Genomic DNA, 18,398 nt, shown 5'->3' on the forward strand with positions numbered 1-18,398 from the left:
ATGGTTACTACTGAAGATTTATATCTTGAGCAGTTAGATGTGAAGACAACTTTTCTTCATGGAGACCTTGAAGAAGATATTTACATGCACCAGCTTGAGGGGTTTGTGGTACAGGGAAAAGAAGGTTCAGTTTGCAGATTGAAGAAGAGCTTGTATGGCCTGAAGCAAGCTCCTAGACAGCGGTACAAGAAATTTGATAACTTCATGCATAGTGCAGGGTACATTAGATATCAGGCAGATCACTGTTGCTATGTCAGACACTTTGACAATTCTTACATTATTCTGTTGTTGTATGTGGATGACATGCTTATTGCAAGGACTAGTATTGATGAGATCAATAATCTAAAGAAGCAGATGTCAGAATACTTTGCAATGAAGGATTTGGGAGCTACAAAGCAAATCTTTGGCATGAGAATTGTTAGAGATAGAGTCAGAGGTACGTTGAGACTCTCACAGGCTGAGTATGTGAAAAAGGTACTCAGCAGGTTCAATATGGACAAGGCCAAACCAGTTGGCACACTCTTGGGAAGTCACTTCAAACTTAGCAAGAAGCAGTCACCAGAGTCAGAGGAGGAACAAGATTACATGAGTAAGGTTCCTTATGCCTCAGCTATTGGTTCACTTATGTATGCTATGATTTGCACAAGACCAGATATTGCCCATGCAGTGGGAGTTGTGAGTAGATACATGAGTAACCAAGGAAAGCAACATTGGGAAGCAGGGAAATGGATTTTGAGGTACCTAAAGGGTTCCTCAGAAACCTGTTTGTGTTTCTCTGGAGAAAACTTGGAAGTGCAGGGTTATGTTGATGCTGATCTAGCTGGAGATATTGATAGCAGAAAGAGTACCATAGGCTTTGTTTGTACACTTGGTGGTACTGCAGTGTCATGAGGTTCTAATCTATAGAAAATAGTTTCTTTGTCCACTACAAAAGCTGAGTATATTGTAGTGTCAGAGGCTGCAAAGGAGATGGTATGGCTACAAGGCTTTTTGGAGGAATTGGGTAAAAGGAATCAGAAAGGCACTCTCTACAGCGATAGTCAGAGTGCCATATTCCTTACCAAGAATCCAATATTCCATTCTAGGACCAAGCACATTCAGATCAGGTATCACTTCAAATGATCATTGTTAAATGACGGACAGTTGTTACTTGAAAAGATTTGTGGAAGCAAGAACCCTGCTGATATGTTGACAAAGGGTCTTACACTTGAGAAACTGAAGTTGTGCGCAACTTCAGTTGGTATTCTAGCATGAAGACAGGGGTAGTGAGTTGCAGAGGTGGATGATATCATGTTTGAGGAAGACAGCAATACAGTGAGTGTACCAGTCTCCAAGTGGGAGAATTGTTTAGTACTGTGGAGTCTGGTCCACACCGCTCGAGCGGTGGCATTGGCCGCTCGAGCGAATTCAGACAGATTCAAACGCTCGATGTTAGCTTGACAGTGAGCTTAAGCAGGAAGTTTTTGCTCGAGCGGAGGCATTGACCACTCGAACGAAGTCAGACAGAGTTGAACGCTCGATGTCAGCTCGACAGTGAGCTCGAGCAGATGCGGGAAGGAAGTTCGCTCAATGTGCCCTCGACATGCCGCTTGAGCGAACATGCATTTTTTAGGATTTTTCTGCCGTTTAACTATATATATGATTATTATATCATATGACCGTACGAGAGAACATAGTGGACATACTGTGTTGAGATCCATCATTGTAGTGTAATATTCTTCAATAATAAAATCATCTGTAGCTCCCGTGGACGTAGGCAATTTGCCGAACCACGTAAATCTTGTGTCGTGTGTGATTGATTATTTTTTCTCGTTCCATATTTTCTTTTCAATTCATTGTCATTGTTTTTCACAATAGAGTTTGACGTGGAAATGACATCTAGAGTGAGATCTGTATGGTATTTGATATGGACATAACATACGCTCTTTAAAAAAGAGAGAATTATTGTAGCATGTATTTCATAATTCATATGCTTATATGACCAGATATGGAAGTGAATGGATGATTCCCTGTTTCTTTACTGTGTGAGTCATGTTCTTTTTATTTTTATTTTTTAGGTATCCTTGACTTTGAGTAAGTCATAAGATGGAGGTTCTAATATTTTCTACTCTAGTATATTGTCTATGGCCATGATTGATACGGTTTAAAAAGGCATTGCTGGAAAAACGGTTGGATTAAAGTTCTGTGACATGAGGGCGAAGCGAGGGCTATTCGACAATGCATCATTGGTTGTGTTTATTGATGTCAAATTTTGGCCCTGCAATGTGGTAGAGATAAAATTTGTGAACACATCGCAATGACTTAGAAGTGATCAAATATAATTTTAAGAACTTGAAAATCATTGAATATACTTGATCATATGTGATGAAATGAGTTTAGGGCATACGAGACACTTTAAAAAATGTTGTTATGCTGGTCTTCTCTATGAGAGATTAGGTATAGTGCATCCACATTTTTTTTAAGGTATACTTGGTGGTTGCACAACTTATTTGCTTGTATGAACATGATAGAGATCATGTTCAAAAATACATATCTAGAACATGCCCATTATGTGCAAGTGAGATATAATTAAACAGATCGACACCCTTAGTGGGTGTGCCCCTTGTGCTTCCCATATTGGGATGCTGGGTAGTAACGCTTGACATTACTCAAGGCGTTATGTTTAGAGTAATGGGTGGTAAAGGATGGACTGTTATTACACAAGAATTGATTTTAAATCAGTCCTTCCTAGGATGGAAACGAAATTTGGTCTTGGAATCCCCTCAAATATTTATTTTGTGAAGAAGGTTTTAGGCTATGGGTATTTTGAGCGTTTCTAGTTGATTTATGTAGCGAAATCACACATCGTGCAGAGATGAACTCAAAACTAATGGAGATTTGAATATTGGATTCACTAGTGGAATAACTACACAAATAGAGGTATTTCCTACAACTGTGAATATTTTCATGAACTCTAACAAAAAAAAAAAAAAAAAAAGAAAAAAGAAAAAGAAAAAGAAAAAGAAAATAGAATGAGTGGACTTAAAAAATCAATATCCATCTTTTTAAATTAATAAGAGTGATAATATAACACATTCGTGACGCAGAGAAGACTGCTGAAAGCAAATTGAAGCTTCACAACTCTCCAACTTGAAGAATAGGTCCACACTGCATAGAAATGATCTCGGGATCAAAGTTTTTTCCTGATTTCTTTCGAGATTTGAAATAGAATCCCATTCTCCAAATATCTAACCAAGTCAAGTTGCTTCACTGCTGCTAGCGTTTCAACCATTCCAGCTAGAATCGAGCAATGTGACAGTCAATATAGCCAAATTTCCCCGTTATGAAGGGATGTGCCAACAGTAGGGCGAAATCCGCTGGCATTATCTTACATACGGTCAACACTATTTGATATGCGAGTCTGCCTCTGGAGTGACACTTTCTTCAACGTAATTGGCAAATCTAACTCTTGGTGGTTGCAAGCACTGTTAAAAATAAGTTGAAAATTGTTTATTGACTGCTTAGGTAACGTATAATATTCAGTAGCGTATTGGGGAAAATTTAGAACAAAAAGAGAAGTTACTAAATTGCTTGAAGCACTTTGATTCGGAGTAAAGGCCGCTTACTGTGATTCTGCCGTGGATATTGAGCTCATAGTTCATCTGGCCTAGGCGGTGTTTTGCTAATTCTGCAGCTTCAGATGCTTTCCTGCACGCTTCTTGCATCTGCGTCAAATTAAAAGTAATGAGTTTATTGAGTTGTAATTTCGGTGCTAAAAATCCTTGAACAAATGCAACGGGTTCCTGCCTGTTTTCTGATAAAGATAATAGTTTGTTAAAGGGACTGACCAGAGAACTCAAGACGGCAATATAAGAAATGGTTCAGTTTAAAGAGGACAATAAACCCGATGAGCAATTGGAAGGATTATTAAGGTCAGTATTCTAATAAAATAGCTCAAGATTTTTTTCAATGTGATATGGCCATGTTTGATCGAGCGCAGTTAAAAAGGTCAGATATGATACTTCCCAAATGCAAGACTAAACTGTATTTTAAGTTAGATTCTCCAAGAAAATAAATAATAACAATAATTCAATACAAGTCCGAACTTGTCTCCATTGACTAAGCAATAGAAAGGCCGAAGAACTTGGAGGAAGAGCATGAGTTTAAGTCAATCAATGAAGCTGGTATGAACTCAAACCACACAAGGTTTAGGCCTTGTTTGGATAATGAGTTGATTCCAACTCATCTCATCTAATCACTACAACTTTATCAAAATTTCAAACAAAATATAATAAACAATTCAACTTTTTCAAATCTCAAAATAAAAATAATATTAAAAAATTATGTTCAAACAATATTTTATTTAACTTTAAACTTTCATTTCATCTCACTATCCAAATCTCCTTAGTGTTCTTGGACTAGTGGCCCGAAGGAGAGGCCACATCTGTGTAGCATTAAACACCTACCACTTCTACACCTAGAAAGTCTTATCCTACAAGCAACAATTCGTGTTTTCAAGTCGTGTTCGTGTTGTGTCATGAACACTCGACTATGTTGGTTAATGCAAACCCAACTTATTAAGCTAAACGTGTCACATTTTTAAACCCTAACCCGATCCAGTTAGATAATGGGTCGTGTAGCATCACCTGTTTTGACCGGTTTAATAATAATTAAATATAAGTCAACACAACATAACACAACATGACTCGTTTAAACCCGTTTCATGTAAATGAGTTAGAACTAATATGTATAACCCATTTGATCTTATTAACATAATTTCATATAAAAGTTAGAATCAGTATTTATTAGTAGCCCTAATATTTAAAAAAAAAATAAGACTATCTACTAAAAAAAATATCAATATTTTTCAAATTTTAACATCTAATAAAACCAATATTACAAACCCTACGATAACAAATATTAACAGAGGTTCATAATTACAATCTCAATAATAAAAACATAAACATACTAAGAAATGTCAATATTGTAACTCAACAATAATAAAATTGTAATTTGAAATAAAATCTAAACCGGTCAAAATGAGTTGATTTCGGGTTAAGCGAGTTGACACGTTTTGTTTATAAATCGTGTTTTTATATGTTAATCTATTTTGATCTGAAACCGTTAACATCAAACTCAAATCCACTAATTTAATATCGTGTTTGTGTTGGATTCATGAATCGTGTCATATATTGACACCCTATAGACTTATCCACATATTCATACTTATTTTTCATATGCCTCTGAGCTCACAGGGCTTTTCAAGCTGTGATGAACGTATATGTTTTGATAGTAGCTGTGATGAACATATATTGGCCCCATCTTCCTTCCATCTGAAATAACTCAGTGCTGCAACACAACTCTTATACATACACATATTAAGTGGAGACATGCTTTTATGCACGCCTAAGATCCATTTAACTTTCTAGTCTTGTCATGATGAAGATTGGATGTTAAATTTCAAATTTTACGATTCTTAAACATTAAAGCTGCCTTTTATAGACTTTCGAAGCGAGCATTCAGAAGTGGTCCTAGTCAAGTACGGTGTAAGTCAAACTAGCATCCACTAGGTCAATCAAATGCACATAACACAGAAATCAGATAGGTGCATTTTATGTTCTTGCAGTGCTCACCTGATTGACATGAACAGTCGGATGATCATTGAGACCATCAGCAGATTTTTGCAACATATTTCGTAGGTATGATAGTTCCTTAATCAAATCCAAGGCCACCTCTTCGGCATCTTGCATCTGATTTCGGGAAAACTCAAATGCTCTCTCTGCATGAAGACGGAAAGAAGCACAGTTCAAACAAGTGCAGAGCCCTCTGCATCCTCGTGGATTTCTCTTAAGAATCCCCTTTAGGAGTCCAGTACCAACAATTGCGGGAGGAACTGAGGCTCCGTGTTGAGATATGTTCCCAGACAAGCCATCTGCTTCAACTGGCTTTGAACAGGAAGAATTGTTTCTAAATGAACTAACGCAGTCTACTTCAGTGTCAAAAGACATTCTTGACACCGTCGTTATACCTTCTTCCCTGGACAAAGTTCCACAACTGACAGCAATCACTTGGTTAGGGGAAGTTTCCAATTGACTGTATCTATCTGATTTGACCTGTTCAACTTGAAACTGATGTTCCTTCAGTGAATCAAGCGAAATTGTGGGTTCAGGATCATCCTGAGGAGATTTTAGCTTCTGTTCATCAACGTTTGATGAATATTGTGCAGAATTCAACCCAATCATTGGCAGATTACCAGAATGGCTAGCTTGATGCTCTGCATGAAAGCTGTGGCCATTTGATACTACTGGATTTTCTTGACAGTTGGAAGCAACACATGATGGAAGCCGCATTTCTTCCTTATCCTTCTCAGATTTTGAGCAGTAACCATTCCCTGAAGCAACTAAAAAAATCCAGGATAGCAAATGTGATCTTTCTATTATTAGTGAACAGAAATATCTGCTTGAGGAACTGGAAGCAATCTTTTGCGAGCTTACTAGAATTATCATAGAGAAGGCAAAACAGGACTTACTAGAATTATCTTTTGTGAGCTCAACAAGAAATGGAAGCAATCTTCTATAGCTGAATGAGCCAGAACTTCTGTATAACTTAAGTCTTGAGCATGGATTTAAGACCTGTTTTGGAATACAGAGCCCATCTTATATGAGAAGAATTTTACAATAAATTTCCAACATCTAGTATTTAAGAAATAGAAAGTTTCTTACCAGTTTGCTTTCAGAATTGGAGTTTCTCCTATCACTAGCACGGTTAGCACTTCTTGTATTATCTCCAAGGAGTGGCTTCCCCAGGGCATGATCTGTACTCTTCTCAAAAAAATCCACTCCAGCCCTTCCATTTTCTTCTGCGTCTGCTTTAGTAAGGATCTCGGCATCTGGTGTCACCTGTACATGCTCTTCATTTGAATCATCGATTTGACTTTGAGTCATACCGTCATTAACATATCTCAGCTCTAAATTAGATGATTTGTTGTTATCTAGCTCAGGAAAAATAGGATTCAAACTCTGAGCTTTAAAAGGACAATTACTAGGTTTCTTCATTCCTCCCGTCTCAGACTGCTGTACATCATCAGAGCGCTGAGCAACTCCATAATCTCTTCCTGGAAGACACTCATGTTTAATCAAAGACAACTGGGTGTTTACATCATCTCGAGCTTTGCGAGGAATCCTGGAAGCCCTTTCCTCAGTTTCGACATTGTCATTCTGACCCTTTGCATTATCCTCCAAACCAGAAGACAGAACAGGCTTTAAGTCAATTTCATGGTCTTTACTAGTAAACCCCAACTCAGATTTCTGCAATTTTCCATTCACCAAGAGCTTTTCATGGCAATCATCAACCAGTTTTTTCGAATCAATTGGTATTAATGATTCAGTAAAGTGTTTAGAAGATGTTAAACCTGCCATGTTACCATCTGATGACTCATTGGCAGAATTGCCAGAGTCAGCAGTGTAACACTCCATTGAACAGCTGTTTGTAATAGATTTATGCATGGCAGCTTCTTCACCATTAGAACCCAATTTTGGTTGGAGCAACTTTTGTCCCAAACACTTCTCCGGTTTTGGGCACTCAGCACTTTCTGGAATATCTATAGAAATTTATTAGTAGATTTGTCAGCTTCACGTACATGCTTCTCCTTTCCGACAATCAGCTTGAGAACTTAAAAATTATTACAAGGGTAGACAAAAGGAGTTGCAACTTACAAGAATTGTCTTTCTCGATGTCCATCAGAAAAGGAAGCATTCTTTTATAGCTAAATGAACCGGGAGTTTTGAATAGCTTCCGTCTAGAACATGGTTTGAGCACCTATTCCAGAATCCCAGACCATATCACATTAGCACAAACCTTAAGAGAATACTAATGCTTTTATAGTCATAAAATGAAGTAGCACCTCAATATTTTAAGTTCCATCATTGGAAAGTTCCCATACATAGAAGTACTGATTATCATGAACACAAAGCACAATAAATTAAAGGGAAACATAAAAGTAGTACACAAACACGACCGTTTTCTTATCCTTATATATTGGAATGGAATGAAAAAGTGCATGACAAATGTCACTCTTACCGACTTGAAGGAAGAAATTGAGTCATTCTTCTTCTCCTTATAGTCGTTACCAAAAGCCCGTCCAACGCACGTATCAATTCTTTGAGTACTTTCAATTGGAGGCTTCCCTCCTTTTTCATTAGCATGCCCATTACCAAATGCCTCAGAATCAGGCGGCGTCGTCTGAAAATCGCATTCATTCAAATCATCAGTTCCCTTTAGAAGCCCATCAGTTTCACCATCATCTACTACACCTTTATCATCCGAATCACCCTTTAGGCCATCTCCTTCGGTCGCCAACGAACTAGGAGGATTCACACCAACCAAAACCTGGGTTTTACAGGAAATCCCCCAATCAAATTTCTGAACTTCTTCACTCTCATCAGTATATGGATCAACCCCATTATTTTCATCCAATGGGTACTCCTCAACAGCAGAAGACAACACCAAGTTTTTCTTCTCCATATTCTCACCGCCTCCGCAAGAAATCCCTTGATCTAAATTCTCAACAGCGACGCCTAATTTCTGAATACTATTTACATTTTCGTGGAGATTCGGACCATACGAGTCAATTGATTTGGGCGAAAAGACCCGTCTAGTGCGGAGATCCTTGATCAGGACATGGAGATCGGAGTTTTTGAGGTAATAAGAGGAATCGTGGCTGTGCAATGTGCGGTGGAGCTGGATCTGAGATTTCCTGCGGGTCGAGATACCTACCAAGGGATGGGATGGGGTAGGCGGAAGCTTCCGCTTCTTGGAGCTTTGATTTGCGTCCATCATTATGGTTGTGTTGCAGAGACAGCCACAGAGAGGGAGCGAGAGAGCGAGAGAGAGTGAGAGAAGGGTGGGTAGTGGGAGATGGCGGGTAAAGTTGAGGAATAAATTCACCAAGCTTTTTCTATGGCGGGAAGAATGTGCTCATTTGGCGGGAATTATGAGTTGGGAATATTTTATATAGAAAAATATATTATATAGAAAATTTGTTGGCCATCCGATATATTAAGTCTGATTTGGATTTAGGAGCGTGTATTTCCTTCAAAAATCACTTCGCTATCGGGCTGGATGTTCCCACCCCCACCGAACGGCTTGACTCATTCATTGTAGGCTTAGCAGCCAAAGCATAATCGGCACACGAGGCAAATAAGAATAAGGAGGCCTAGGGCCAACACAAGAAGAGGGTTGACGTGGAACAATAGGATGATGCCCGCTGTGACACTATCTTGCATACATACGTCGTAGTAGAGCCACGTCACATTAAAAGATTAGATACGAAATGTTGGCAGAGATCCTGATGAGGACCCCTATCCCTAATAGAATGCTCGAAGTTGGCTGTACTCACTAACCTGCAACATAAAACACGATTCAAGGAGCTACACTGCATTAAAGGTGACGACATGGTACCTAGCACATAGGACAGGCATATCTAACACGGGATACGAGGGACCATCTCAACGGGAGGTATAAAAACCAAATCCCATGTTAGAATGTTCTATTATGTTCTCTAATATACCAAAAAACTCTCTCTAAGGATAAAAAATGACTTAGACATTAGAGGCGTTTCACCAATCCTGAGCCTTCACTTTCCTTGTGTGGCATGAGACTAAGCCTGGTGACTGGTGTACAAAATATGTCGTCAATAGTGGTGCCGTCTATGGGATCCTTTGTAACTTAATGTGTCTTTCGCATGCTAGTTGCAACACGCTCTCAAACTACACTAAATTAGGAAGCAACCTTGAGAAATATAGAAAGAAGATTTGCATAGATGGAAGTGCGCATGAAGAGAATGGCAACGGAGATGGAAAACCTCCAATAGGAAATTAAACACTAAGGAGAAGGGGCGCAAAGACTCAAGCAGACACAACACCAAGCCAGAACGAGTGTGCCAAGTCTTGAAGTCATGAAAGGATGGACACCGATGAAGAAGAGAGGAAGAAGATGCACCATGAGCTACGTAGCCTTGTGGACAAGTATGAGGAGATGGCCAATAGAATGGGCGTGTTGTTGTCGGTTGACCAAGTAGCTCAATAGCAAACTTGCCCTATAGTGCGGAGCATATGACAGCACCACTCCCGCCAAAGTTTAGAGTCTTGTAGATAGAAATTTAGGATAGGTCCAAAGACCCCTTTGAGTACCTAGAGACCTTTAAGGTGCATATAACCATTCAAGGGTTTAGCGGAGAAGTGACATGTCGAGCTTTCTCATTGACACTTAAAGGGGTGGCAAAAGGATTGTTTAGATCTCTATTGCAGGGCTCAACTGATAACTTTAGAGAACTCACTTTATTGTTTTTTACACAGATTATGGCAAGCAAGATAAGAATGACGCTTGCGGGGCAAGGAGTCCCTCAAGGTGTATGTGACATAGTTCAACAAAGAGTGCATGAAGACTGATGATCGGGATGACAAAATCATACTGGAGGCACTCTTGGGGGTAACTAGCCTCAGAACCAGTTCATGGTCGAGCTGGCAAGAAAGACCCCTATGACGTTGCAAGAGCTCATGGACTGAGCAGATGGTTTCATCAACATGGAATACACATTTAGGGCCTTAAAGGGCCTGAGGAAAGCTGAGTTAAAGCGAGCAGAGAAAGGGTCTAGTAGGCTGAGCAGTACAAAGGCTTAGAGAAGTCCAAAACAAGGCATCCCAACCAAAGGTGAGATTTGAACACATTCACGAGAGGGCAGAGTGCCTGGCATGTACATGCCAACTTGAACGTGCAGGAAGAGAGTAAGTAGATTGTGATATTGACTCCTGCCAACGAAAAGTTCACTACTTTTGTACCTACCACCAAACAAAATGTCATAGGACCGAGGACTGCTACACTATCAATAAGAAGAAAAAGGAAATGAAAGGAAGTAGAGAGCTGGAATGATTGGTTGCCCAGCATTTGATGAACCAGGGACAACTGTCCGAATAGTGAATGAGACTACCTCGAAAGCAGCATAGGAGTGAGAGTCCCAAGCTATGTAGAATGGACCAGGGGGATGATGGAAAGGCACCCCACTAGGCCCTAGCACACGGCAACAACCAACAGCCCCTTTGGAAAGATTTGCACCATAGTTGGAAATTTTTTTTGTGGCGGCCCCACCTTCTCTATCCCAAAGGCATATGCTTGAAAATCCAAGTACTAGGAAGTGTTCTTCACAGAGAGGCACCTGGCAAAGTGGGTAAGGCGTTCGGCAAGTCCTGCATCTCATTCGAAGAGGAAGGTTGCAGAGGGGTGCTTTACCTTTATGATGATGCACTAGTAGTGACCATGCTAGTGGCCAATTATATGAACCGAAGGATCTTGATAGATAATGATAGCTCAACCGACATCCTCTTTTGAGATGCTTTCACAAAAATAGAAATCGACCCGAACCGCCTGCACCTAGCCCTACACCTCTGAAGAGGTTCTTAGGGAATGTAGCCTAGCTCGTAGGTGTTATAAGTTTGTCGGTCTTGGTCAGCAAAGCACCTCGCACTACTGTGACCATGACCGACTTCCTAGTTATGAAGGCTCCGTCATCCTAAAATGCCATTTTAGGATGACCAATGTTGAACAACCTCCTAGCGACGACATTGACTTATTACTTGAAGATGAAGTTCCCAAAAGAGACTGGTGTAGGAGAAGTCCGGGGTAAGTAGGTACTAGCATGAAAGTGCTACGTGCAAGAACTAAAGACTGGAGGGGAAATTGGGCAGAGAAGCTCTTGGGAGTCCTATGTGTGTATCGGAATACCATTAGAACACCAACAAGAGAAAACCCCTTCACCCTCACTTATGAAAGTGAAGCAGTGGTACCGATGGAAGTTAGGATGCTAACCTATAGGGTCTAGCACTTCAACCAAAACCCCAATAGCAAGAAATTGGAAGAACAGTTGGATTTATTAGAAGAAAAGGGACAGGAGGATGAAATACAAAAGGTGATCAACAAAAGAAATGCCAAGCATTATTTCAATAGGAAAGCCAGACCCAAGTCCTTTAAAGTGAGCAATTTGGTCTTGACGCAGATGGAAACGACCATGCAAGAGGAAGGGAAGCGAGGGCCATGATGGGAAGGACCATATGTAATCACCACCAACAATAGGCCAGGCTCCTATTGGATTAAGGACGCCCAAGGAAATGAACTACCACACCCGTGGAACGCAAAGCACTTGCGGAAGTATTTTGCTTGATTGAACTATAAAATTGTATGATGCCAACAACAAGGGTGACAATCCCTTGACTGCCCGACCCTCACATACTAACTTGAGTCCTTAACTTGCCATGAACTATGGGCGGTGACAATCCCTTGACTACTTGGCCCTCACACACCAAGTTGAGTCCTTGGACTCGCCACAAACTATAGGCGGTGCAAGTCTCTTGACTATCTAAACCTTGAGTACCAAGTCAAGTCTCCTGATTTGCCGTGAACTAGGGGCAGAGACAATCTTTTGACTGCCCGCCCCTCACGTACCAAGCCGAGTCCCTTGACTAGTCGCAAACTATGGGCAGTGAAGGTCTTTTGAATGTTTGGCCCTAGTATACCAAGTTAGGTCCTTGGACTAGCTCCTAACCAACAAGTTGATCCAATGGATGATGCAAGTCTCTTGATTGCCCAACCCTCACACGAACAAAAGCAAAAGGAAATGAACATAATAGAATGGAAAAAAAAAAAGAAGAAGAAAGAAAATGGTAAAAAGAAAGGAAGCAAATAAGTTAGATAGGAACATCTTTGTGTATTGAGAAAGTAAATCTTATTTAAATTCAAAAATAAATATACAGACAAACAAATATAAAATTAAGAGCCCAAAGTTGCATCTAGGAGAGTGTTGAACATCAAATCCTTGGCCAAAGAGTTGGCAAATTGTAGCGCCAGATGATTTGGCTGGAGAGACATCAAATTCAGAGTCCTTAGGTCAATCTGGGTGTTCTCCAACAAGTGGTCCCTCAACTTGTCCAGGCTATCTTTGTAGCCGTAAACCCAAGCCAAGTTGCAGACTATCTTCACTGCCAAGATATGAAAAGAAAGATGGGTCAAGGCCTCATTGGTGCCATTGGACTTGGATTGTAGGGATTCGACATCCAATTCCTGGGAGACTAGTTGTTCTTAGCAAGCAGCTAACTAAGACTCCCGAGCCTCTACCTCCAGATCTCAAGACTACAACTCGCCCCTGGCTGAAGCCAGTTAAGACTCCAAGTTCTTGATTTGCTTGTCCCAAGATTCGTGGAGAGCTGTCTTATGCTTCCATGTTTTGGTGAGGTCTAGGTAGATCTTTTGTAGCCAGTCATGTGACCTCACATCTAAGTTATGCTATTTGACTAGCTTGTCCTTCTCACCCTGGAGGTCATGTAATGATTTTCAGAGCACCTCAAACTCTACCTCTTGACTATCCCACGGGTCTCACAAGTAGTCCCGCTCCTCCTCTAGAGGCTTGGTCTTGAGGAGGTGTCAGGCAACCTCCTCTTGAGACATAGCCAGATCGTCTTGGAGGTCTTCTCTTGGTGAAGCCTGGAGTTCTTCCTCATCTTGCACTTACTGTTGGAGTACAGTTGGATGAAGGCCTCCTCAACTTTGTCCTTCTCCCTGTTTGGCTTGTAGTCCTCCCTATAGGCAAGGATGGCAAGCTACTACAGTGCCCGAACCTCCTCTTCCAGCTCCTTCCTTTTGTCCACGATCAAGGCGGCCAATTGGTCTACTCTTTGGCAGGCCCAACAAGTTTAGATAAAGCAAAACGTAAGCAGGGAAGGAGGAATATGGAAAACTATAGCAATAAATGATGAAAATGCCTTATCGAGGAGAAGAAATCCTTGAGTTTATCAGCTTTCCTACTAATAGCTTTAGTTCAACCTCTGTCAAAGCTTGGACCATTCCTTGAAGCCCCACTCTTGCCAGCTCAAGATGCCTACCCCATGTATCCCAATTGCCAAAGCGGTAAAGGAGGAACTTGGAAAGGAGAACCTTCACACTTGTCATGCATCGACTCGGGCAGGGTGACTCTTATGGCACCATCTCTCAGCGTCTACCTAGATGTCCCTGGGGCATCTGCATCACCCACCAATTCTGATTTGGGTGTCCCCTTAGCCCTATTGCCAACCACGATCTCCAACTTGGGCATCGCCAAGGCACCCTTACCACATGTTGGCTCCAGCCTTGATGCCTCTGAGGTGTTTTCATCAACTACCAGCCTCAACTCAAGTCGCCCCGGCATTCCCACTGGTTGAAGCCTCCTATTCAGTTGTGGCTAAATTGACCACCAACACATGCTCGGTACTTGCTAGGGCATCCGTATCAGCCATCGGTTCTAGCTAGGGACCTCTCAGGGAACACCCACTTATAGTCATCTCCTATTCAGCTTGGGCAACCACCTAATGATTTCAGTGGCTATGAAGATGCCACCAACTTGTTGCTCACCTAGCATGTTTATCCCAACTAATGAAAGGGTATTCTCGGAAGGATCCTCTAAGGATCGTGATGAAACTACCTCAGATTTAGGAGATAAGCTAAAGAGAGAGTTTGGTATGTAGGCCCTTTCCTTGTTGAGATCAATGACACCAAGGGATGGGCTGGGGATGACCCTGTGGAACAATTTGAGTGTGGAGAATGGGCATTCCTGACGTCACTTAGGGACCCCAACACCTTAACATCGGCTGTTGTCTTGGGAGTAATGACACACACATCAACATTAGTGCTTGGGGAGGGATCCATCTTTGGGACATTCTCGAATGGCATGACAGGATTGTAAGACTCCCAAGGGTAAGGAAGGCCAAGAAGAAGACCATCTTGAGCTCTTCCTGTTTATGGCTAAGGATCCCACCGGTCCCCTGTTGCCCAGAAGGGTAAAATATAGGAACACTGGCCATGATGAAGTAGTAAGTTTGTAGGATCGGGGGGCGTCTACATGACTCGAGGTAGGTCGCTAAATCCAAGATCTCTCTACGACCCTCGATGAGGATCGGGCCTATGAAGACTTGCCCAGGGGAGGCATTCTAGCAGATTCCTAGCTGCCACTGCTTGACCTTGATGACTCACGAGCCATCTTATCCTTGATACGAGGCTTTTTTCTCTTCCCCTCCAACATAACCATTTATTACATGTACACCATTATCTCCCTGTGGGACCATCTGCACACCCTGGCTCCCTTCATCACAGCACTGGCAATCATCGTGCATATGAATATGTAACGAGTGATACTTAGCTTCGTGCCTAGCATGTACATGACCAGTGTGACGACAACTTAAGAGACGTCACTCTGTTTTATATGCTCCTGAATGACTAAAAGAGCTCCACTGAGATAATACCCCATCTCAGCTTGGGGTCATGATACGTATGCACCCACATGTTATAACAACTTAAACGAGCTTTGAGAGGGAGAATGGTCAATTGAGGGATGATTAGCAGTGGAGGAGCTTGGCCTATTTATAGGCCAATTTGGGTCTCTTAGCCAATGCAGACGGCGTAGTGATTGGTGTAGCGGGTTGGTGTGGAGTCTATGAGGAACCACTATGTGGCACGTGGGCAGTGAGTCCTAGTGACATTGAGTCATTCTTGTGGCTGAATTGGGGCTAGGGAGCCGGGCTCTTCCACACTCACATTGGATGGGCCCTCACACACTTAGGCCTCTACCTCACAGGAAAAAAAACACCCAAACACTACGACCCACTCTGAAAAGACCACTTAAAATAAACAAAAGACACATTAAAAATAATAAATACCAAAATAATAATAAAAAATAAAATAAAGGAGCCAATAATAATTATTAGATAAAATAATTAAAAACACAAAGCTAGGGATCTCACAATCCTCCACATATTGTGTCTAAAGGAAGGCCTAAATCATTACGACAAAAAAATATAAAGGAAAATATACCAATGAAGAAGCGGCAATGTAGCCTTTGTAAAGGAGAGGGATATATAAAAAGCAAGTGTTCATCACAAAGGCATGTAGAATGATTTCATTGTATATATGTAAGGCAAGGAAAATCTAGTCCATGCCCTGGTTTTAGAAATTTGAAAGTTCATATTTTGGCAAATCCTGACAAGATTCTAACATTATTTTATGTTAATACATGCTTCTAACTTGATGGATTTTTTTTTTTCTTTTATTTGTGCAATAATATGGGAAATCAAGCTCAACTAGAGTTGGCATACCTCCAAACCCGACCACTAACATGTCTGAATACCACACTTATCTTAGATATTTTATGGTTATTCATTCAGTTCTTTTAATGAGAACTTCTTTTTTTAGGAATATGCAAGACCTGACCATGTCACATAATGAGGACTTCAATGCTTTGTGAAATTTTCATATGTTACAAGATCAATAATTATAGAACTGATTTTGAATGTAAGAAGGCAATAGGTATAGGGGCTAATTTTGAATGTAATAAAGGGCTGATTTTGAATATAAAAAGGCAATTGGTATAGGGGCTGATTTTGAATGTAAGAAGGCAATACTTTATGGGTTGATTTTGAATGTAAGAAGGAAATAGTTATAGAGCTGACCATGTAGTGTAAGAAGGCATTTTGAATATAAGTGAAAAGGCAGTTATTATAGGGTTGATTTTGAATGTAGTCAGTTTGAACAAAGTCACTCATTTTGTAAGAAGGTAATTTGTTTTGAACCCATTAGCACTATTAATATTAATGAGGCTTCATATATGGAAATTTATCCTTTTTTAAGTTTATCTTTTTGCTAATATGATCTAAATAACAACTTGCTATTTTATTTATAATCATCCCAGGTCTCTCAAGAAGCATTTATGCTTTGTTTTGGCCAACAATCAATCCATCCATAAATGCCATTTTATCCAAATACATAACTTTGTAGATAACAACTATTAGCCAAGTTCATAAACTGATTTGGAAAATAAATACTACAACTGCAACAATCTACATAAATTGATCTGAAAAATAAATACAACTTGTCCCGATAAGCCTTGTACATCTTAATGTAGCATTAAACGATTTACATTTTGATTGACTTCATATGATTTCAAAGTAAGCAAATATGCAATAAATACAAATCAAGATGCAGTCAAGACACTTTTGTTCTTCTTCTTCATTGATTGGAATTTTGTGTTTTCAATTCGTGAATGTTCAGATGCAATCCTTTCATTTATTCATTGTGCTAATTCTAAGATTCACTTACAACAATCCGGTTGTTCTATTTCAAGATCAACCCATTCAAAAAAGCCATGCTAATTTTTAACCTTATAATATGGATAATTGGAAAACCGCCGACTAAAACTTTTTGGGTTGTCCGACCTCTACATTTTGGCAGAATGCCACAATAACATAATGGTCTTCATCCCGATATCACTTTGTCTCCTATTTGTAAGCTAGAAATGGTGTCTCCTCTACTAATTTCCATATTACTGCAAAGAAAAAGAAAATACTCCATCAGCTACTGTTGGTCCTTATAAAAACCATTCGGTGAATATAAAAGGCCACTAAACTCACATGGGTTCAAAACAAGCATAAGAGCTAACTTGAACCCTTATAGAAACAGAGAAGATTCCACTGCAAGTACAACACAATTGGACAAATTGACAAAGCTGGAAGGCTTTTGCAAGGAGGTAAAACTTTTGGAGGATAAAAAGGCAGAAAACCATATATCTATTATCAATGAATAATTAAAACATATATCTATTGGATTTGAAACAATATTCCCCAAGTTTCCAATTATAAGAAATATATTGGTTTTACTTAAGACAATTTTGAGCTAAAACTTTTGGAGCATAAGAAGGCAAAAACCCATATATCTACTATCAACGAATAACTAAACCATATATCTATTGGATTTGAAACAATATTCCCCAAGTTTCCAATGATTAGAAATATATTGGTTTTACTTGAGACAATTTTGAGGGCTGCAAGAGTCACGGAGCAGCCTTACGAGACATTGAAGGGATGCATCCATTGGCTACTCTCTTCCTCATCTCCAAAAATGGATAAAAGAAACAAATCCCAAGTCCAACTCCACGTTCCTTGGATCTATGTCTATCCCAAAGTCTATCATGTGAAACATTCATAGCTCCTAATAATCGTAATAGAACTCCTCTTTCTTAAAGAAAGAACTTAAACAAGAACAAGCTGTTTGATAATATTTAATGTTGTCATCTTGTTAAGACTCAAAAACCAAATCTCTCCCTCTGTAGATAAGATAAGATTAGTTTTAAAAGAGAGAGAGATGCTTATGTTAGGTAATTCAAATATTAAACAATGAAAAGAGCTCCTTAATTTGGTGAAAACTAATGAAAATACGTCCAAATGACAACAATTAAATTGTGCATATTGACCATGATCTTAAAATAATTAACCTAAATTTTAAGGGACCAATAGAGATCAACAAACAAAAGCAAAATCAGACATAACCAGAACCAACTCCTATAAAAATGT

General features: G+C 40.0%; 1 protein-coding gene across 4 annotated transcripts; it reads right to left on the bottom strand.

The window, feature by feature from the left end:
* Positions 1-3,021: 3,021 nt before the first annotated feature.
* On the bottom strand, positions 3,022-8,939 carry LOC122315618. 4 transcript variants are annotated; one of them, XM_043131656.1, is made up of 7 exons: positions 8,059-8,939; positions 7,695-7,797; positions 6,702-7,579; positions 6,509-6,611; positions 5,613-6,370; positions 3,606-3,704; positions 3,022-3,467 (listed from the first exon to the last, which is right to left on the bottom strand). In XM_043131656.1, the coding sequence occupies exons 1-7, from the start codon at positions 8,815-8,817 to the stop codon at positions 3,384-3,386; spliced, it is 2,784 nt and encodes a 927-aa protein (XP_042987590.1). In that variant the 5' UTR covers positions 8,818-8,939; the 3' UTR covers positions 3,022-3,383. The 4 variants fall into 4 exon arrangements, with proteins under 4 accessions (XP_042987590.1, XP_042987581.1, XP_042987571.1 ...); XM_043131647.1 differs by having other exon boundaries at positions 5,613-6,379; positions 8,059-8,937; XM_043131637.1 differs by having other exon boundaries at positions 5,613-6,611.
* Positions 8,940-18,398: the final 9,459 nt, after the last annotated feature.

Source organism: Carya illinoinensis, chromosome 1 (assembly GCF_018687715.1).
Source record: "Carya illinoinensis cultivar Pawnee chromosome 1, C.illinoinensisPawnee_v1, whole genome shotgun sequence".
NCBI classification, from domain to species: domain Eukaryota; kingdom Viridiplantae; phylum Streptophyta; class Magnoliopsida; order Fagales; family Juglandaceae; genus Carya; species Carya illinoinensis.

Coding starts and splice junctions, on each gene's coding strand:
- LOC122315618 (XM_043131637.1), bottom strand. CDS start 8,817: ATGATGGACGCAAATCAAAGCTCCAAGAAGCGGAAGCTTCCGCCTACC. Junction 7,798..8,058: donor CAATTTCTTCCTTCAAGTCG/GTAAGAGTGACA, acceptor ATTCTGGAATAG/GTGCTCAAACCATGTTCTAG. Junction 3,468..3,605: donor ATATCCACGGCAGAATCACA/GTAAGCGGCCTT, acceptor ACTTATTTTTAA/CAGTGCTTGCAACCACCAAG.